At 36.9% G+C, this 18,928-nt stretch overlaps 1 protein-coding gene across 3 annotated transcripts in view; it reads right to left on the bottom strand.

Annotated features, from left to right (window-relative positions):
* The window catches only part of LOC133173299 (protein unc-80 homolog), a 53,816-nt gene that overhangs the window by 29,022 nt on the left and 5,866 nt on the right, over nt 1–18,928 (bottom strand). For 2 of the 3 annotated variants that reach the window (XM_061308289.1, XM_061308290.1), the window contains exons 5-33: nt 17,504–17,751; nt 14,399–14,580; nt 14,068–14,222; nt 13,851–13,974; nt 13,164–13,305; nt 12,778–13,005; nt 12,119–12,303; nt 11,633–11,848; nt 11,265–11,400; nt 10,823–11,065; nt 10,500–10,652; nt 10,289–10,396; nt 10,024–10,208; nt 8,780–8,983; nt 8,363–8,539; nt 7,453–7,591; nt 7,168–7,276; nt 6,783–6,855; nt 6,561–6,695; nt 6,165–6,351; nt 5,513–5,641; nt 4,892–5,127; nt 4,484–4,570; nt 3,374–3,457; nt 2,254–2,322; nt 2,066–2,164; nt 1,857–1,953; nt 349–470; nt 190–267 (exon numbers count right to left, since the gene is read on the bottom strand). In XM_061308289.1, the coding sequence (XP_061164273.1) occupies nt 190–267; nt 349–470; nt 1,857–1,953; nt 2,066–2,164; nt 2,254–2,322; nt 3,374–3,457; nt 4,484–4,570; nt 4,892–5,127; nt 5,513–5,641; nt 6,165–6,351; nt 6,561–6,695; nt 6,783–6,855; nt 7,168–7,276; nt 7,453–7,591; nt 8,363–8,539; nt 8,780–8,983; nt 10,024–10,208; nt 10,289–10,396; nt 10,500–10,652; nt 10,823–11,065; nt 11,265–11,400; nt 11,633–11,848; nt 12,119–12,303; nt 12,778–13,005; nt 13,164–13,305; nt 13,851–13,974; nt 14,068–14,222; nt 14,399–14,580; nt 17,504–17,751 (4,330 nt within the window). The remainder of the gene's footprint in view (nt 1–189; nt 268–348; nt 471–1,856; nt 1,954–2,065; nt 2,165–2,253; nt 2,323–3,373; nt 3,458–4,483; nt 4,571–4,891; nt 5,128–5,512; nt 5,642–6,164; nt 6,352–6,560; nt 6,696–6,782; nt 6,856–7,167; nt 7,277–7,452; nt 7,592–8,362; nt 8,540–8,779; nt 8,984–10,023; nt 10,209–10,288; nt 10,397–10,499; nt 10,653–10,822; nt 11,066–11,264; nt 11,401–11,632; nt 11,849–12,118; nt 12,304–12,777; nt 13,006–13,163; nt 13,306–13,850; nt 13,975–14,067; nt 14,223–14,398; nt 14,581–17,503; nt 17,752–18,928) is intronic. The other variant, XM_061308291.1, reaches the window with a different exon arrangement.

Below are 18,928 nucleotides of genomic sequence, written 5' to 3'. Positions count from 1 at the left end.
GACATGCACTGAATTCACTACTAGTGCACTTACTCAATGTTTATTACATGTACTAAGGTATACCTCACCACACATCACATCTATCAATCATTCATTAGTTATCTTTAGTTCCATTTTGATCACTGTTTTCATACATCATTTTTCATAAACATTCATGAATTATATAGTTTTAATAAGGTAGACAAATACCTGATGCAAAGGTGTGCTTTTCAAGACATTGGTTGTGAAAAGAATCTTTCCTATTTCCACAAACTTCAGGGTAAAAGCCTATCAAACAAGGTGTACAAATTATTGATATATCTACAAACAAGAAAGTGTGTGAAATATAGGATTGAAATAATACTAAACCTGTCTTTCCAGTGATGCCATTGCATTATCTGGATCAATTGCAACCAAACTAAGCTGAGGATAAAAATTCCGGCGGAAAAAGTAAAAGTCTCTGACATAGGAGTTTAGGTTGTGTATTTGGTCTATCAAAAAAAAAAAACAAGAGGCCCATGGGCCACATCGCTCACCTGAGCACATTGGCTAGGGAAAAAAGCAAAAATCAGTACAGTATTGAAAAGTTTACAGGGAGGGGGGTGTTGAATTTTAAACTACCTGATGATGCTTTCATATCAATATAACAAATGGCTTTGTTGTTCTTGAGCAGCAGATTTTTTTCCCATATATTCATTTGTAAAAATTTGATCCCCCATTGTGGCCCCACCCTACCCCCGGGGGCCCTCATTTGAACAAATTTCATTCTACACTACTGAAAGATGCCTCCATATCAATTTGACTAATCATGGCTTTTCTGTTCTTGAGAAAAAGACTTTTTCCTATATATTTCTCTGTAAACTTTGATCACCCATTGTGGCCCCAACCTATCCCCGGGGTAATGATTTGAACAAACTTGAATCTTCACTATCTGAGGATGCTTCCATAAAAATATGACCAATCATGGCTTTGCTGTTCTTAAGAAGAAGATTTTTAAAGATATTTTCCTATATATTTCTATGTAAAACTTGGATCCCCCATTGTGGCCCCACCCTACCCCCGGGGGTCATGATTTGAACAAACTTGAATCTACACTACCTGAGGATGTTTCCATATAAATATGACCAATCTTGGCTTTACTGTTCTTAAGAAGAAGATTTTTAAAGATATTTTCCTATATATTTCTATGTAAAACTTGGATCCCCCATTGTGGCCCCACCCTACCCCGGGGGGTCATGATTTGAACAAACTTGAATCTACACTACCTGAGGATGTTTACACATAAGTTTCATCTTTCCTGGCCCAGTGGTTCTTGAGAAGAAGATTTTTAAATGATGCCATTATTTTTTCACGAATTCCTAATTATCTCCCCTTGAAAGAGGGCTTGGCCCTTCATTTGAACAAACTTGAATCCCCTTTACCCAAGGATGCTTTGTGGCAAGTTTGGTTGAATTTGGCCCAGTGGTTCTTGAGAAGAAGATTAAAATGTGAAAAGTTTACAACAACAACAACAACGCCAACGCCAACGACAACAACGACGACAGACAACGGACAAATTTTGATCAGAAAAGCTCACTTGAGCCTTTGGCTCAGGTGAGCTAAAAAAACAGTTCAGAGTACATTTACAATTATCTACTTTTACACACGGCATAATCTGGATATTACAATACTTTGACAATGTAATGCAATTAAAGGCACTCTGGAAAAAATATATATCTTTAGGATCCTCCAAAAAGGAACATTTACAAGTACATACATGCTAAATAGGGTGATTTTGACAGCAGTGCACAGTGTTTGAGCAGTTTTAAAAAGCTTGTACCAGATAAATACAAGTATCATAAAATCATGTCATATATCGGCTAAGTTTAATGACTGACTTGATTTGGTGTCCACCAAGAAGTACAATGGATAATCTTCCTCGGGAATGTTGAAGAAATCCAGACTGTCTTGTAAAATCTGAGAAAACTGAGTGTCCTATGGAGAAAAGTGGACAGATGTAAATTACCTCCCTTGACCTTGTTAAAACTGTGACAACAAAACAGACTTGATACTGCTTACCATGTGTAGACAATGAAATGATACAGACCTCATGTATAGGAAGTTGTGAGGGAATACTGGCTTCATCAGGGCCATGAATCAAGATCTTTTTAGCACTAGGAACATTAGCAGAGATCAAAATGTATGGCTGAAAAACAATGTAAATGCAAAATTTAGAGAAATATTGTTTCATTTTATCATGCAATCAAATTAAAGTAGAAGAAAAAAAAAACTTACATCACATTGTTCCTTTTTGAGCGTTTGTTTCAAATCCTTAAAGTAGATCCCATCTACACTGGGTATAACCTACCAAAAAAAAAGACACTGATTAAGACAATACAGCAGGATTATGAAGTATTTACAATTCTATAACTAGAGGTACTTTAAGTATGCTCACATAATCCCCCCCCTTTACAATTTTTTAAAGTGTCCATATATAGTTATCCAAATGTGACCTTGGACTTGTCAAAATTACCATGGTTAAAAAAAGATGACACATGACCTTGGACTTGTCAAAATTACCATGGTTAAAAAAAGATGACACATTCTCTGGTAATAAGTAATCTCTGTGTGAAATATGGAATCCAGTGTTTCTTCAGAAGAAAATTATGGACCTGACATGAAGTTTACACTTTTTCTGCCAGTGACCTTGAGCTTGCCAGAATGACCTTGGGTCATTGTTACAACATACCTTCAGCTCAATAATAATCTTTGTTTGAAGTTTCAACTTATTATACTTATTCATTAGACAGTAATGTACTGGGCACAAATTTTATACTTTTTTCTGCCAGTGACCTTGAATTCACCAGAATGAACTTGGGTCAGGTCATGGCACACCTTCAGGACAGAAATAATATTTGTGTGAAGTATGAATTTTGGGATTCCTGGCAAAATTCTTAACAAATCCTTTTAAAATTTTACAGTTACAACAAACTCTGATATTATATTTATGATATTAAATTAATGGATATAGTGAACTGATTTTGTGTTCCACCCAGATTAAAAACAACAATATTTGCCTCTTTTAAAGTGAATTTTTCAAGATCACAAAATTTAAATCAAAGGTCTAAGGATTGAGAGTGACATCACATTCTATGTACATATGTACAAATATTAAATATTGGAATAAATATTTGATTTTGTCAAGTAAGCATTTTGTATAGAATAACCAACTGAAACTTATTTTCCTGGTAAAACACATCTAAGGTCAAAGTCAACATACATGTACATTTTCCACTTATTGCCTTCTAACATGTTCATTGAATATGAAAATTACAGCTAAAATGAGTTACCTATATTGCAGAGATTAACGTCTAACACTTAACAAAGATCAATAATTCCATTCAATTTGTCTTACCTGCCAGACCAGAGCTAGGGCACCTGCTATGGCCTCCTGACTGCCTGCACAAGGTGATCTCACATAGAACATCACATACCCAATCTATAACAAACAAGAGATTTTGTGAAACACTTATGCCCCCCCCTTGGACATACATTATAGGGTGCACAAGCCTTTGTCATGGACAGTGTACATTATGGGCAGTGTACATGGAAATAAAATTGACCTTTTGAACTTAAAATCAATAGGGGTCATCTACTGGTACTATCTGAGATGCATCAACCAGAAATAGTCTTCTACATCACATCTTTGGCAAAAACACATTTCTCATGATATATCAGTAATTAATCTGTTCACCCTTTGCAGAGAAAATGAACAGAAACTGCATATAATTGGAATTTTTCTAAGTACAAGGGGCATAACTCTGTCAAAAATTGCTTGATCGTACCCAAAACACAACTTGACCTATAGATATTCATATGATAAATCTGTTTACAAAATTTCATTTCTGTATGTGCAACCTCTGCGAAGAAAATGAAAGGAAACTGCAAATAACTGGAATTTTTCCAAGTCCAAGGGGCATAACTCTGACAAAAATTGCTTGATCGTACCCAAAACAGAACCTGACCTAGATATTCTTATGATAAATCCGATTACCAAATTTCATTTCAGTATGTGCAAGAAAATGAACTGAAACTGTTGGTGGACTGACAGACGGACAGGCTGACCAAGAGATAGACAGCAGCAAAGCAATATGCCCTCCCTTCATTGAAGGGGGGCATAATAATAGTTTTCTTATGGACTGACAAAATCTATATTCTACAATCTGCAGACTATGCAAATGTTTTTTTTTCCTTTTTTTGAAAATTTAATTTTTTAACATTAAATACTGTAAATGAGACATTTGCATGGGGGACAGTTTTGTGAATTATGTGATGAATAAAGTTTCACAAAAATTTATTACCATTCCCAAATTATGTGAGTCTGGTATTAAATAACAAACCACCTCAGTTTGTGAATTCTTTAACTACCATAAAAATAACCCCCACATGAATGCTTTGTCACATGGAAATTGCAGAATTTATAAAAATATCCATGTTTACAGAGCTTTACAACATTTCGACTTACCAGATAATTAAAAAGAGCATGTGCCATCTGCGCTGGTAGCTCTTTGTAGTGCAGCACTAGTTTTCTCATCAAAAAAAGCAATTCCTCCTAAAAACAAAAGTAGAACTCTTCTAATAAACAGAACCTCTTTTTTAATTACCAGTATATACTAGTTCAATGTATGTTAATACAGGGCTTTATAAGCTGTATGTATTTTTAAATGTGTAACAGTGTTACATTTATACAAGACTACTTGTAAGTCTATTTTACATGATCATAGAGTATCAGTTTATTGGGATGTTATATCAGGATTATTTGGATGTTTATTTTTATTAATAGAGTGCAAGTTAATCCTGTTAAATCTGTTGTCATGATTGACAGAATACCAGTTTATCTCTATTATATCTGTTGTCATGATTGACAGAGTACCAGTTTATCTCTGTGGGTGAGTTTCTCAAGAAAGTGTCTGAGAAATAACACTGGATCCTCCACCATACAATTCCAGATCACCTTCTCTGCCACCTCGTTAACAGACACACCGTCGCTGTTCACGTCTCCGTCAGCCAGCAGGTGTATAACAGGAAGGACGGCAGCACAAATACAGGAAGGGAAGAATGTCTGAGCCTGCTGCATGTGATGGAGATGTTCTGGGCGTTCCTCCTCACCTGTGAATGATAAAATCAAAAATAGATTTTGAGGATATTTCATGTCATGACAAATTTAATTGGATGCAATATTGATGCCCTTCACTTACTTTTAGTCACTTTACTTTCAATCAGTTGTAAAAAAAAAAAATATTTAGTATAAATCATAAAATATGTCATAAACATATATTTATATACCTGGAATTTTCAGGAAATAATCTCTCTACCAAACTTTCTCATCCTAACTTATCCACTTACCTAATAAAGACATAACTTATCTACTTACCTAATAAAGACATCTCTGATGAACATTCTTTAAAAACTTCACCTAAAGGTTTTACTTACCAAATACAGTTTATTTATGAGAATTCTTAGTAAGAAAACTTGATCACTAAATGTTAAGTACCTTCCAGCCTTGCCCAATAGACACTACCATTCCTCCATGACATGCTACGACTTTGTAAGTTAGCTCGATTGATGGGAGCCATAGATACACGCCGAGCAGCCAGGTTGCTAAGTTCATCTGTCATCACAGCTATTGACACAAAATACAAGCGGGTGGCATTAAACATCACACAAGCAGTACAACATGGGTTAAACTCTACAAGGTCAAGTGAGGTCAACATGTAAAAGAACAGAATGCAGACGGAACAGTGAAGGGTCAAAGGTCATTCAAATTTATAGATTCACTACTAAGATTACTGGATGGAACAGGCATGTTAGACTTGGGTTTGGAGAGATTTTGTTAAAAGTTAGATTTGCATGTGGAGTCTTTCTTCCTATGTCTGCAGTATATAATGATCATGTTAGGTTTCCTCACTATACACAACAAAACTTCACGAAACAGAGAGAAAAGAAATTCGAAAATTAGAGGAAAAATGCAGTTAGTTGAGACAAATGAATGAGACACAACAGGAATACAAATATTAATTCTGGGGACTCTGTTAGTGCAGTCAGGATGTACATAGATTTCCTCATGCTCTAGAACCCTGGACTCCTGAGCATGCCCCTGATACCGATACTAAGACATGCCCCTTAATGCTGAGGACCACCCTTACCTTCTTCATGTTCCTCACTTCCGTGATGGATAGCCGGCTCGTACGCTGCTAGATGATTGACAGGGATGGTCGTCATGGGAAAACGTTCTCGACCCACCCTCTTGCGCTCCTCCTCAGCCTGGAAAGCTTTCCTGATCATCTCCTGCTGCTCCTTTCTTCTAGTTGTTGTGGCTGTCACTAAGGATTTCTGTCCAAACATTTCGGAAATAATTTTCATCTCCAATATAACTTCACTTAAATCTTTCAAAGAAGAGAATTGGTATTTCTATATTCAAAAAAAATGGTGTTACAGAGTTCAACTCTTCAAATTTTTTTATCCTTACTGAAAGTGGAAAATCTGAAGTAAAAACATAAGAATCCATCCTTTCCAGAATTTTTTTCTACAAAAAAGCTTACTGTTCCCTCTTGATTAACAGTGACTTCCTCTATCTTAGCCTTAAAGTGAGGGGTCCAGGGAGGGTCCACCACAGTCTGAGAGGGCAATCCTATAGTAGGAGATGGCAAGGTGAAGTCTATATTGGGAGGGGGCACCTGCAGATAAAACAAACCTATGAAAATGTTCTAACAAAACCATCCTTTGATTTAAGCAATAGTAGAAAGTGAATACTGTTGATTGACCTTGAAGAACATGTTTGCTCCATCTTCCATTCTTGGCCAGACTTGATGCCTAAATTTCCACAATGTTCCAAATCTTCAAAAGGAAAGAACAGTTAAAATTTTAAAAGCTTAAGATATCAGTTTTATATTGCAATTCCATTAAAAACCCTGTCTCTTCAACATTTACAGTAAAACATGCATTTAGTGAAGTGAAAGGGTTTAACAATTTTGGTTTTTTATAAACGTAATTTGTTATATCCATTAAGTTCATAATAGTTTTTAAGACTACAAGGAATGAAAATCACTTTGCTGTTAGCATGAATTAATTATCAACCTGTTTGCTGTAACCATGTTTCACTGTAATTATCTTTAATTAAACTTTAAGTAAATTAAATGCCTACCCTACCTTAAAATAGCATTAATTCTCTGTGTGGTATCCTCATGCTGCATTTCTTTCACAATCAGTTTCTGGGCCTTGTCAGGGCACTTCACAGAGGTCAGTAGAAACACAGAAGCTTGAAAATAAAGTCAAAGATACTCTCAAATACTGGAGGAAAAGGAGTGAGACTGGCACACTCAAAATAATTTTGTTAATCTTTTACAGGACTAGAACAATATCATCAAAGGGGAAAATTAAAGATATACATGTATATTAAATGTAATTAGAAAGAGCTAAAACATTTTCCATTACCAGCAGAGGCAGCCAATTCCTGATCAGTCTCTAGAATCAGTTCCCAGGCCACAGGAATGATGTCAATAAGATTCTCCTCAGACAAAATGGGTGCAGCTTTAGCAATGATTCCCATGGGACACTGGGTCAGTTTTTGGGCCTGTCAAACAATGCATTATGAAATACAGAGCCATAAAACTGTACTGTAATTACTTTCTTTGCTCGAATCTTCTTCAGTAAAAATTTCAAACCTCTAAAAATATTAACAGTAATTCTCAAAGCTGTGTTTGTATATACTACGTGATTAACTTCTGTGCAAGATACTACTTAGTAAATCTTTTGAAGGAAGTCATTAATTAAATAATGACTTCATAATTATATAAATCCTGTCTTTATATGCTATCACATGAGGTTTAGGCCATAATAAAAAAATTCCTAGATTCTCATCCGAATTTTTTGAAAAATCGAGGTGGGTGGGCTTTTTTTATTTTATATTTTTTCCATTTTGCAGATTTTTTGTTGACCTGATCAATCGGTGCAGATTTATCTATAATGCCCGAATGAAAGTAATAGTAGAGGTTCATTTAAACATGCATATCTCTTACTACACATCATCACCAATCTTTAACAACCAATGATCCTTGTTTAATACATATTACAGCAGAATATTACATAATTCATATTACAGCAGAACTTTACCAAATTGTCAGCTGTCAAAATCATGCCGACAATCACAGGATTGAAAACGAAAGTTGAATGGTAGTTGGATACCGATCCCGATCAGAATTAAGACGAAGAAAAACAGAAATAAAAAAAATTGATGCGGGGTAAAAAATCGGGGCGGGCGGGGATGAGAATCTAGGAATTTATTTATTGTGGCCTTATTATAGCAGTGGGATTTTACACATGAACTACATATAGCTGATTTCACCTGTGATGTAATGTATTTTATCATTGCAGAATCTTCCTTGATCTCCTTTGGTTTGTCCTCTTTTTTCCAAGTCGACGTCATCTTTAGTTTAGTCATTGAGACATCAGTCTTGATTTTCTCCAGCAATGGAGTGCTCTCCCTTCTCCAAGTAGGGGAGGTTTGTTGAAATATTGATCCCTGTAAAACATGGAATAGCATCACAAATTAATAAAAGATAATACTATGTCAATGAAATAGTACACATGTAGCTTTAGTTTGCTCAATTTTTTTTACAAACAATACTAATCAATTTCTAAATAAGAAACTTTATAAAACATTGAGAAAATTGAAGCAAATGTTATTGAGTTATCCAACTAAATTCCTCCAGTTCAGAATGTGACAAATTCTGGTTATTTTTAGACATATTAAGACACCCACCCTCCTCTTGAGCCTCTCTTTGAGGAAATCCTTCTTCGTCTCCTGCTTCTTTTCCTCCTCCTCATTTTCCGTGGATTGATAAATCTTCTTCAGAGCTGTGATGAGTCTGGAACATGATCTTCTCTGGCGCTCGTAGCAGTTTGGGTGACAGAAGTTTTGATGAGAACAGATGAAGTTGGATAAATTAGCAAGCTGTACTACAACCTGAAATTTAGGTAGAAATTTGAAATATTTTCAATTGAAATTTAAGAATAAGGCAAAAAAAAAATTAATAACTTGGTTCTCAGGCCAGTTTTCTCAAAAATAAATGTGGGAGGGAGGCTTTTTTTTTGTCTCATATTTAACAGACGTGGGATTTTTTTTATTTTTTTTTCATAATTTCAAAACTAGCAACTTTTAATCAACAGTGCTTCAACATTGAGTGTAGAAATTAAGATAATTTATTTCCTGCTTCTTTCTCTTTTCTCTTGCATCTTCTACATTCCAATGATTCATGTAATGAAACGACAACATCCTAAAAACCAGACGTGTTAAACTTATAGAACCCAACACTTTTAGTGATAAATCTGATCAATTGCTTATGTAACACAATTAATCTAAGAGTGTTTCAGCACTATAAAAAACACTTATGATTTCATTAAACATTGTCAAATTTATCAGTCTTTGGTTTACCCACACTAAATGAAATCTGCAAATCTTGCTGACATCAAGGTTCCGAGGTTGAGGAAACCATCTTTGATAGCATTATTGTTCGAATTCTAGCATTGAAAAACTTTCAGAAACCCCCACTTTGTAACATGGAAGTATTACAGTCAATCCCTTAAGAATTTGCACTGAAATCAATGTCATCATGACTAAACTTAATCTTGACGCCTTAACCTGCTAACTCGACAGCAATATTTGCAATTTTTTAACTAGGCCAATAGTCTGGATCATCTTGATGTTTGTCAAATGTTTTACTGATTTCTAAAATGCAGTTAAAATGCGGTCGGGGATTCCGGATTTTTTTTTGCGACACCACACGAGCGCATGAGAGAGATTTTATTTCATTCATTTGAGGATAAAAATGGGTAATGCGCATTGTTGAACGAGATCCGGGTGGGCCTGAGAACCAAGACATTAATTTTTTTAGGCCTAAATTCAAATTTTTTTTAAATTCAGAAGGCAACAGGAAAGCCTCTTGTCCTCTACCCACACACTTTTGCATCTTCTTATATGTCTATAAGAATCCATATGACATTAACCTTAATCCACGGCATATTGTGACAGAGGGTGACATCGTTAGGCTCGTCATGATCTGGGGCCTCATTCTCATCACTGAGAAGGGACTCTGTGTCCTCTACTCCGACATCTTCCTCGGTCCCTCTGTCTGAAAACTGTGACTGGCTGCTCACTTTACGAGACTTCTGACTGCCATATCTCTTAAAACCTAAGAAAAAGTTTACTTAAATGTTAGATAAGATTATTAAAAGAAATAATTGATCTTCAGTTTGAAAACAAATTACATACTACTTCCATGTTTTTGTTGTAAGCCCTTTTTCAGTCTGAAGCTTGAATTGTTTCCAGATCCTCCCCTGAAAAGTTTGATCTTCGGTCTAGTGGTGGCTAATTTCCGCCCTGATACAAAGAATAAATCACATTTATAAAAGGAATATTCAATTTTAGAAGGAACTCAGCATAAACTGTAGGGGCACATTTTGAAGCAATACAGCACAAATACCCTTTTTGTCATCACTGTGGATGTTGGGTGATACTGAAGGGTCCGCCATCATAGAGATTGAGGTAGTGCTACTATGTAGCGAGTCTGATCTCTCTCCAAGGACAGCAAAACTTATCTTCCTACTGTTGTCTCCACTCGGACTCCCAACCACAGCTACAAAAAAACAGAAATCTCCACTTGTTTCAGGATTTACTCATTTCACTTTGAAATCCAATGAAACTGCAGTACTGTCTTATAAGCAAATCTTAACTACATGTAGGCTTAAAATAAAATTTTGTATGATATTAAAGTTGATAACCTCATGCCTAAAATCCAATACAAACCTGATGATGAATGTGGAATGTCAGCCATGTTGGACTCAGAACTCTGGGAATGCCCTGGACTGCTGACAATGCTGCTCCACCTCCTAGTGGCGCTGGTTGGACGGTCCCACACTTGCCTGGCCCCGCGACCTTTTGGTAGATCTCTGAATGTTTCCCTTAAAAATGTTGTGATCTCTTGAAGTACCAGACAGGCAGCCATTTTAAGTGCATATGGACACTCAGACCCTTTTTCATTAACAGTGCCTGTGATAAAAACAACTCAATTGTAACTGGTCTCTAAAGCAAACCACAGTGTACAAACCAAGAAATACATATTTTACAAACTTAAGTTAAAATGATTAAAATCCCATTCCCTTTCATCATCATTCTTCTATAAGTTTTTTTGGTACATTTTTCTAAAGATTTTTTCTTTATCAAATAGTAATGTAAGAAATGATAGAACCTTCATCAAGGAAGTCCTCCTCTTCATCAGAAATACGTAGTTCCCTCTTCCTGGACTCACTGTGAACATCACTGATTATATTTAACCGATCCTTGTATTCTTTCGACAAAATGTACTCCATCATACTCCCCAGATTCTGAATAATATAATTAAGAAGAAATAATTTACTTCTTGCAAACATCAAATGCATGATACAAGTATGAACAATTCAACAATTATTTAATAAGAATATATAAAATTTGAAATTTAGTATATAAGTAATAAGATGTACCCCCAAAGTTTTGTTGCTCAGCTAATTTTATACATATATGTCACACCTTTCACTTATTTACTCCCTACATTAATAGTTATCAATTATGACATATTACCTCTGCCCATTTATAAAACATCCTTCCTGCTGATTTCTGTAGAGCCAGAGTCCGTCTGTACCCTGAAGGCTGCCCACGATTCTGAAGTGCAGAGGTAGACTGACGAAAACTGGGCAAATTGAGTCTCATCCAATTAGGCCAGTCTCCATGGTTACAGCGGTGTATAAACTGGGCACATTCTAGAAGTAATGCAGCCCTTGCAACAACTGGAGCTTCCTATATAAATGTATGGCATCAATAAATTGTAAGAAACAGCTCTATAAAATTTTCTGATTAGTTTGAGTTTCCAGCTTTTTCCTTTTGAATTTATGGCCTAGATATGATTGCACAGAGAGAAACATAATTAAATTCAGCAAAGAAATGTCACAGTTTGAAAAATAGACAAACTGCACATGATATACAAAAACAACATTTACATGTTACACTGAGAAAATTGGCCCTAGAATGCCATTCTTATGTGTAGAACAACAAGCAGAGTAACTGTACCAGTTCTAGCATAGCAGCCACAAGCTGAGGGTCAGGAATAGCTCCAGGAGGGGCACACTCCAACAGGAAAGAAAACCTCAGCATCCCCGACTTGATGAGGAACTTGTCCACCAGTTTCTTCTCCTTCACAATGATTGAGTCATTCTCAGCATCCTCCACCTGGGCTATCTCTTTCTGCTTCCAGTCTACACAGAACATAAGTAAACAGTTCTCTAAAGATCTTCTAAATAAAGATAAATACAGAACAAAGAAATACTGTAAATTAACTTCTTCAAGTTAAGTAAAGAATGAGTTGAAAGAAAGTTGATCTTGTAAAAATTTTAAATGGCCAAAACCCTATGACAAATAAGGAAATCATTTGAAAGTCAAAACATGCCACCAATTTTCACTTTATTCTCATCCAAATGCTATATGTACTGATACATCAAATAGATATTTCTATACATATTTTGTTAATGAAACAAAAGAAATCCATTGTGTAAAAAATTTCAGAATACACAGTCATGTACTTGAGGAAGAAAGGTGTTGCAGTGTTGCTCTAGAATCAAGACTGACCCCTTCCCCCCAAAACTGAGTTATTTGGTATAATTAGATATTTTCCTCCATTGATAAAATTATCACATCCATTTAAATTGACTTCCTGTAAATTGTTAACTAACCGTCCACACTTCCTCTCTTACTCATCCGCTTGCCCAGACTTTTCAGTCCCCCCTCGATCCTCTTTCGGGCACTGAGAAAAGTAATGGTGGCCTGGCTGGCCGTCTTGAAGGACATCTTCGACTTCATCCGGGAGGTCTGTAGATCACTTTTACTCTCCCTCCTGTCCAAAGGTGGGGGGTCACTCATGGCCTCTTCCTCGTGGTCAGGCTTCATGGGGCGTCTAAATCCTAACATTTAAATAATCACCTAATTAATTCACATAAATGGACACAATTTTCCACAATTTTTCTGATCACTGAATTTTTTTTATAGTTTTTTTAATCATCATTCTCCACCATCATGTATTATTGTCACATTTTCACAAAAAAAAGAATTGATTTTCTACCTAAGTGGAACCTGCTGAATCGTCTCCTCCCAGTACTGGAGGTGTTTGGTACAGACTCATCGTCCGTCGTGGCATTCTTGTTTTTGGAATCTTCCAGAAGCTCTGAATCACTGGCCGTGGCATATGGCTGAAGAGCTAGGGACTGAAAAATTCACTTTCATCAATTACCACATAACAATGAAACTGATAATTTTACTAGTAAAATCCTAAAGTTAATCTAATTAATATATATTGTATATTAGTTCTATTTGCATAGCTTTACTTGTGGCTGCATAATAACACTGCATTTATTTGTAAGATATTTTTTTCTGGCACTTGTTTTTATGAAAAGTAACAAGACGTAGTTTTCACAAGTATATTTCATCCAGGCCTTTCAAAATCTGCCGTTACCTGGTACTTTTACCTAGCTGGAATCATGATTGTACCAGCCAAAATATTTGATGGAGGGAACTTTGATAGTATTTTTAATCAAAATTGCTTCCACAAGATACCTCCCATTTTTGTAAAAGTATTTGCTGTTTCTAATCTTTTTGAAAGCCCTGTTTCATCTCGTGACAATCTCAAGAAATTATGTGAAATTAAAAATTAATATTTGTCACATACAAACCATGAAGTACAGTATCTACAATTATACTGTATCAGTTTTTTTTATGAGTACATTTTCTTTGGAATCTTTTTTGTTGCTACCTTTTTCAGTTTCTTTTTAAATATGGACTTCCTTCCTTTGCTACGACTTGGAGGGTCTTCACTAGGCGTTGTTGAGGTTTTCCCAATATCATCTCCACTCTCAGATGTCTGTGATGTTGTCCTCCTGTATAACAGATACCACATCACTGAAATCTAGCATCCACTATCATTCACTTCTCATTTTTCAACATTGGTCTCAGACTGTCCCAAGGCCTACCTGATTCCTATTGCTGATCTGACTTTGGATTCCTTTTCCTGCTTTTTCAGCTTCATTGTAGAATCTAACAATCCACTCAGCTCCACCCGTCTGAATGTTCCTCCGTGGACCTCCTTAACGTAAGTCATTAACTGACGAATATCACAGAACAAACACTGAAATTATATCACAAACAGATTACCAATGGAAAAAAAACAGGTAAAAATGTAACATTCAATAAGAAAATGAATACAACATATGCACATTCAGACACTGAATCTCATTCAATGTATTTTATAGATTGAGAAATCAAATGCTCCTGCACTGAATAGAGATGGATAATCACACATACTATGTTGTCACTCCCGTACAGTTCCCTGGCATTGTCCACACACTTGGAGACAAAGGGTTTCAGGATGTTGGCTATTAGTACACCCTCCTCTCCTCTATAGCCAACTCCTCCTATACTGTGACCAAAGTTGTTATGGAATCCATTCACTGGGGGGTCCTGCTGGGTACAGGACCTCTTTCTTTCTGTTAAAAAAATAATCATGTCATAATCCCAAGTCCGGCCAAGTACATGTATATAAAAGTTTATTACTGTGCATTCAATTACTGTAAACATACTTTTTTCCATGGGGGCATAATTCCGCAGAATCACAATTTCTGTTGAATCCCCAAGTACAAATTTATGCAGATTTTTTGGATTGTCATTATATGTCTTTAATAAATTTTGAGTACCCTGTAACATATTTCCATGGAAAAACTGTGACAACATACAAAGCCGAAGTTAATTCCACACAGAAACATAGGTAATCAAAGATTACGAAGCTCACCTCGACGAATGTTATCTATAAGTAAGGCAAATTTCACATCATATTTTTTTTCTAGTTAGGGTACATCCCAAGATCAATATCCATGCAAGTTTGATTTAATTATAGACCTGCTCAAAAAACTTTTGACCTGTTAAGTAATCAAGAAAATTTTGGTCACTTCCAACATCCAAAGCAAGTCTGGAAGTTTTCATCCTTAGATGCACCATCTATGCAAGTTTAATCATAACAGGCCATAATATTATATAGCTACTCCAAAAAATTACCCTGGTCACTCATCTGGAAAATGTACATCAGATTCAGAATCCAAGGCAAGTCTGGAAGTGTCCATCCCTAGATACATCATCCATGCTAATTTGGTTAAAATATGGCTAAAATTCACTCATGTGGAAAATCTAGGTCAGATCCAGCATTCGAAGCAGGTTGGTTAGTGTACATCCCTAGATGCATCATCCATGAAAGTTTGGTCCAGGTAGGGCTTATAGTTACTTGGAAACGAGACTACTCCTAAATCTAAACCTGGTCTCACATGTGGAAAATCTAGGTCAGATCCAGCATCCGAAGCAAGTGTGGTAGTGTCCATCCCTAGATGCATCATCCATGCAAGTTTGGTCCAGGTAGGGCTTATAGTTACTTGGGAATGGACCTACTCCTAAAACTTTAACCTGGTCACTCATCTGGAAAATCTAGGTCAGATCCAGCATCCGAAGCAAGTGTGGTAGTGTCCATCCCTAGATGCATCATCCATGCAAGTTTGGTCCAGGTAGGGCTTATAGTTACTTGGGAATGGTCCTGCTCCTTAAACTTTAACCTGGTCACTCATCCGGAAAATCTAGTTCAGATCCAGCATCCGAAGTAAGTGTGGCCATGTCCATCCCTAGATGCATCATCCATGCAAGTTTGGTCCAGGTAGGGCTTATAGTTACTTGGGAATGGACCTGCTCCTAAAACTTTAACCTGGTCACTCATCTGGAAAATCTAGGTCAGATCCAGCATCCGAAGCAAGTGTGGTAGTGTCCATCCCTGGATGCATCATCCATGCAAGTTTGGTCCAGGTAGGGCTTATAGTTACTTGGGAATGGACCTACTCCTAAAACTTTAACCTGGTCACTCATCTGGAAAATCTAGGTCAGATCCAGCATTTGAAGCAAGTGTGGTAGTGTCCATCCCTAGATGCATCATCCATGCAAGTTTGGTCCAGGTAGGGCTTATAGTTACTTGGGAATGGACCTGCTCCTAAAACTTTAACCTGGTCACTCATCTGGAAAATCTAGGTCAGATCCAGCATCCGAAGCAAGTGTGGTAGTGTCCATCCCTAGATGCATCATCCATGCAAGTTTGGTCCAGGTAGGGCTTATAGTTACTTGGGAATGGACCTACTCCTAAAACTTTAACCTGGTCACTCATCTGGAAAATCTAGGTCAGATCCAGCATTTGAAGCAAGTGTGGTAGTGTCCATCCCTAGATGCATCATCCATGCAAGTTTGGTCCAGGTAGGGCTTATAGTTACTTGGGAATGGACCTGCTCCTAAAACTTTAACCTGGTCACTCATCTGGAAAATCTAGGTCAGATCCAGCATCCGAAGCAAGTGTGGTAGTGTCCATCCCTAGATGCATCATCCATGCAAGTTTGGTCCAGGTAGGGCTTATAGTTACTTGGGAATGGACCTGCTCCTAAAACTTTAACCTGGTCACTCATCTGGAAAATCTAGGTCAGATCCAGCATCCGAAGCAAGTGTGGTAGTGTCCATCCCTGGATGCATCATCCATGCAAGTTTGGTCCAGGTAGGGCTTATAGTTACTTGGGAATGGACCTACTCCTAAAACTTTAACCTGGTCACTCATCTGGAAAATCTAGGTCAGATCCAGCATTTGAAGCAAGTGTGGTAGTGTCCATCCCTAGATGCATCATCCATGCAAGTTTGGTCCAGGTAGGGCTTATAGTTACTTGGGAATGGACCTGCTCCTAAAACTTTAACCTGGTCACTCATCTGGAAAATCTAGGTCAGATCCAGCATCCGAAGCAAGTGTGGTAGTGTCCATCCCTAGATGCATCATCCATGAAAGTTTGGTCAAGGTAGGGCTTATAGTTACTTGGGAATGGACCTGCTCCTAAAACTTTAACCTGGTCACTCATCTGGAAAATCTAGGTCAGATCCAGCATCCGAAGCAAGTGTGGTAGTGTCCATCCCTAGATGCATCATCCATGCAAGTTTGGTCCAGGTAGGGCTTATAGTTACTTGGGAATGGACCTGCTCCTAAAACTTTAACCTGGTCACTCATCTGGAAAATCTAGGTCAGATCCAGCATCCGAAGCAAGTGTGGTAGTGTCCATCCCTAGATGCATCATCCATGCAAGTTTGGTCCAGGTAGGGCTTATAGTTACTTGGGAATGGGACTTGCTCCTAAAACTTTAACCTGGGACGCCGACGCTAACGCCGACGCCGACACCGACGCCGACGCCGACGCCGGGGGTATAGCATAAGCTCATCTCGACTTCGTCGAGGTGAGCTAAAAATGTATTTCTACAGTACCAGGAAGAAACATGTAGGCAATGCATAGTGTAAGTACTTGGATAGCTCTTGTTAAAATTCTACACTGATCATTATTTTAATGCACATTACCTTGGCCTTGGCCCTGCTGGAGAATGAGAGTGGGATCTGAGCAGAAACCCAGTAGGGCATGTAAAAAGTCAACTGTCTCTTGTATAGAGCATCTCTCCACTGTTTCCTTCAGGTAAACTCTGAACAATATGGAGTTGATCTGCTGCAGTCTCTGTAGGCACTTGTGACCTTTCAACCTTAAGTGGTCGCCATAACTACCCCTCAATCCATCTCCACAACCATTAGGACACCCAAGAGCCTTAAAAATGCTGCAACGTAGACCAGAATCTCATAAAATGTAAATATTTCTCAAAGACCTTGCATATACTGTAGTAAATTGAGTACCACTTATTGTAAAAGACATAATTCTGACTGATGAAAACTTTATTGCACAATCTTAAGAAAAAAAGTATTAATACACTTCTCATGAATAAACAAGAGATCCAAGGGCCTTAACGGTCACCTGAGTATAATACAACAATTTAGAGGATCCATAGAGTATAACATGAACTGAAAGGTGAAGCTTTGTTGCCCAAAAGCAAGAAAAATAGGGTGATCAGGATCAACAAAATAATTAGTCTTGTGTTCATTGACAGTTCATAAATTAGGTTCTAATCTGTTCCCCATTTATCACTAATCACCATACAGTATATTAACAAACTATCAATACTTCTGTACTATTTTAATTCCTTGTTGATCTCATACATTGGACTCTCTTTGTCTTTGATGAACATTGAATAAGACAAGTTATTTTTGTCTCATTTTTATTTATCTATTACGTATAAGTCTACCTGATCATTAAAACTATGAAAGTACTTTTTGTATTATACAATAAAAAATCTTGCATAATTCTCTTATTCTATTAACCTTTCAAGTATATTATTTACAGTGATTAATTATCAAAAGTAAATGGCAAAGGGGAATAACTATCTCAGTAGATTACTAATTAATAGAGCCCTGGCCAGGACCAGAACACTTGACCAAATGGCCCAGATGTTCAAAAATCTTTATTAAAACTTTTACTCTTTTTGCCTCTGATATGCCCAGGTGCAGAGAAGATTTTCAAAGAAATAATGCATTTTTACTAAAGATTCACTATACTATCAATAGAGCCCCCCCCCCCCCCCCAACCGAGAAACACCAGAGCCTCTTACCCTGGGACCAGATGTTTGCTCATCATACATGTAAGTAATCACTTTGTTTATCTGCTTAACACTAAGGAGCAGACAGGATTATTTAATATAATAAATGCATTTTCACTATGTTATCAAGAGCCCCATCCTTACACCAGCACATCTGACTCAGGAATCATGCAATTCACTACTCTGGAAGTAACCTTGCTCATCATAACTATACACTTAGCTTCTTTGCTTTTTAACCAGAAGCAGAAAAGAATATTTTCAAAGAAATTTTGCTTTTTCACTATATAATCAATAGAGCCCACCC

The sequence above is a fragment of the Saccostrea echinata genome, unplaced genomic scaffold (genome assembly GCF_033153115.1).
Source record: "Saccostrea echinata isolate AGI-Se365-2 ecotype Australia unplaced genomic scaffold, CSIRO_AGI_Sech_v1 ptg000056l, whole genome shotgun sequence".
Lineage (NCBI taxonomy): Eukaryota > Metazoa > Mollusca > Bivalvia > Ostreida > Ostreidae > Saccostrea > Saccostrea echinata.
Note: the sequence above shows the minus strand (reverse complement) of the source record. Positions and strands in the feature narration are given on the sequence as shown.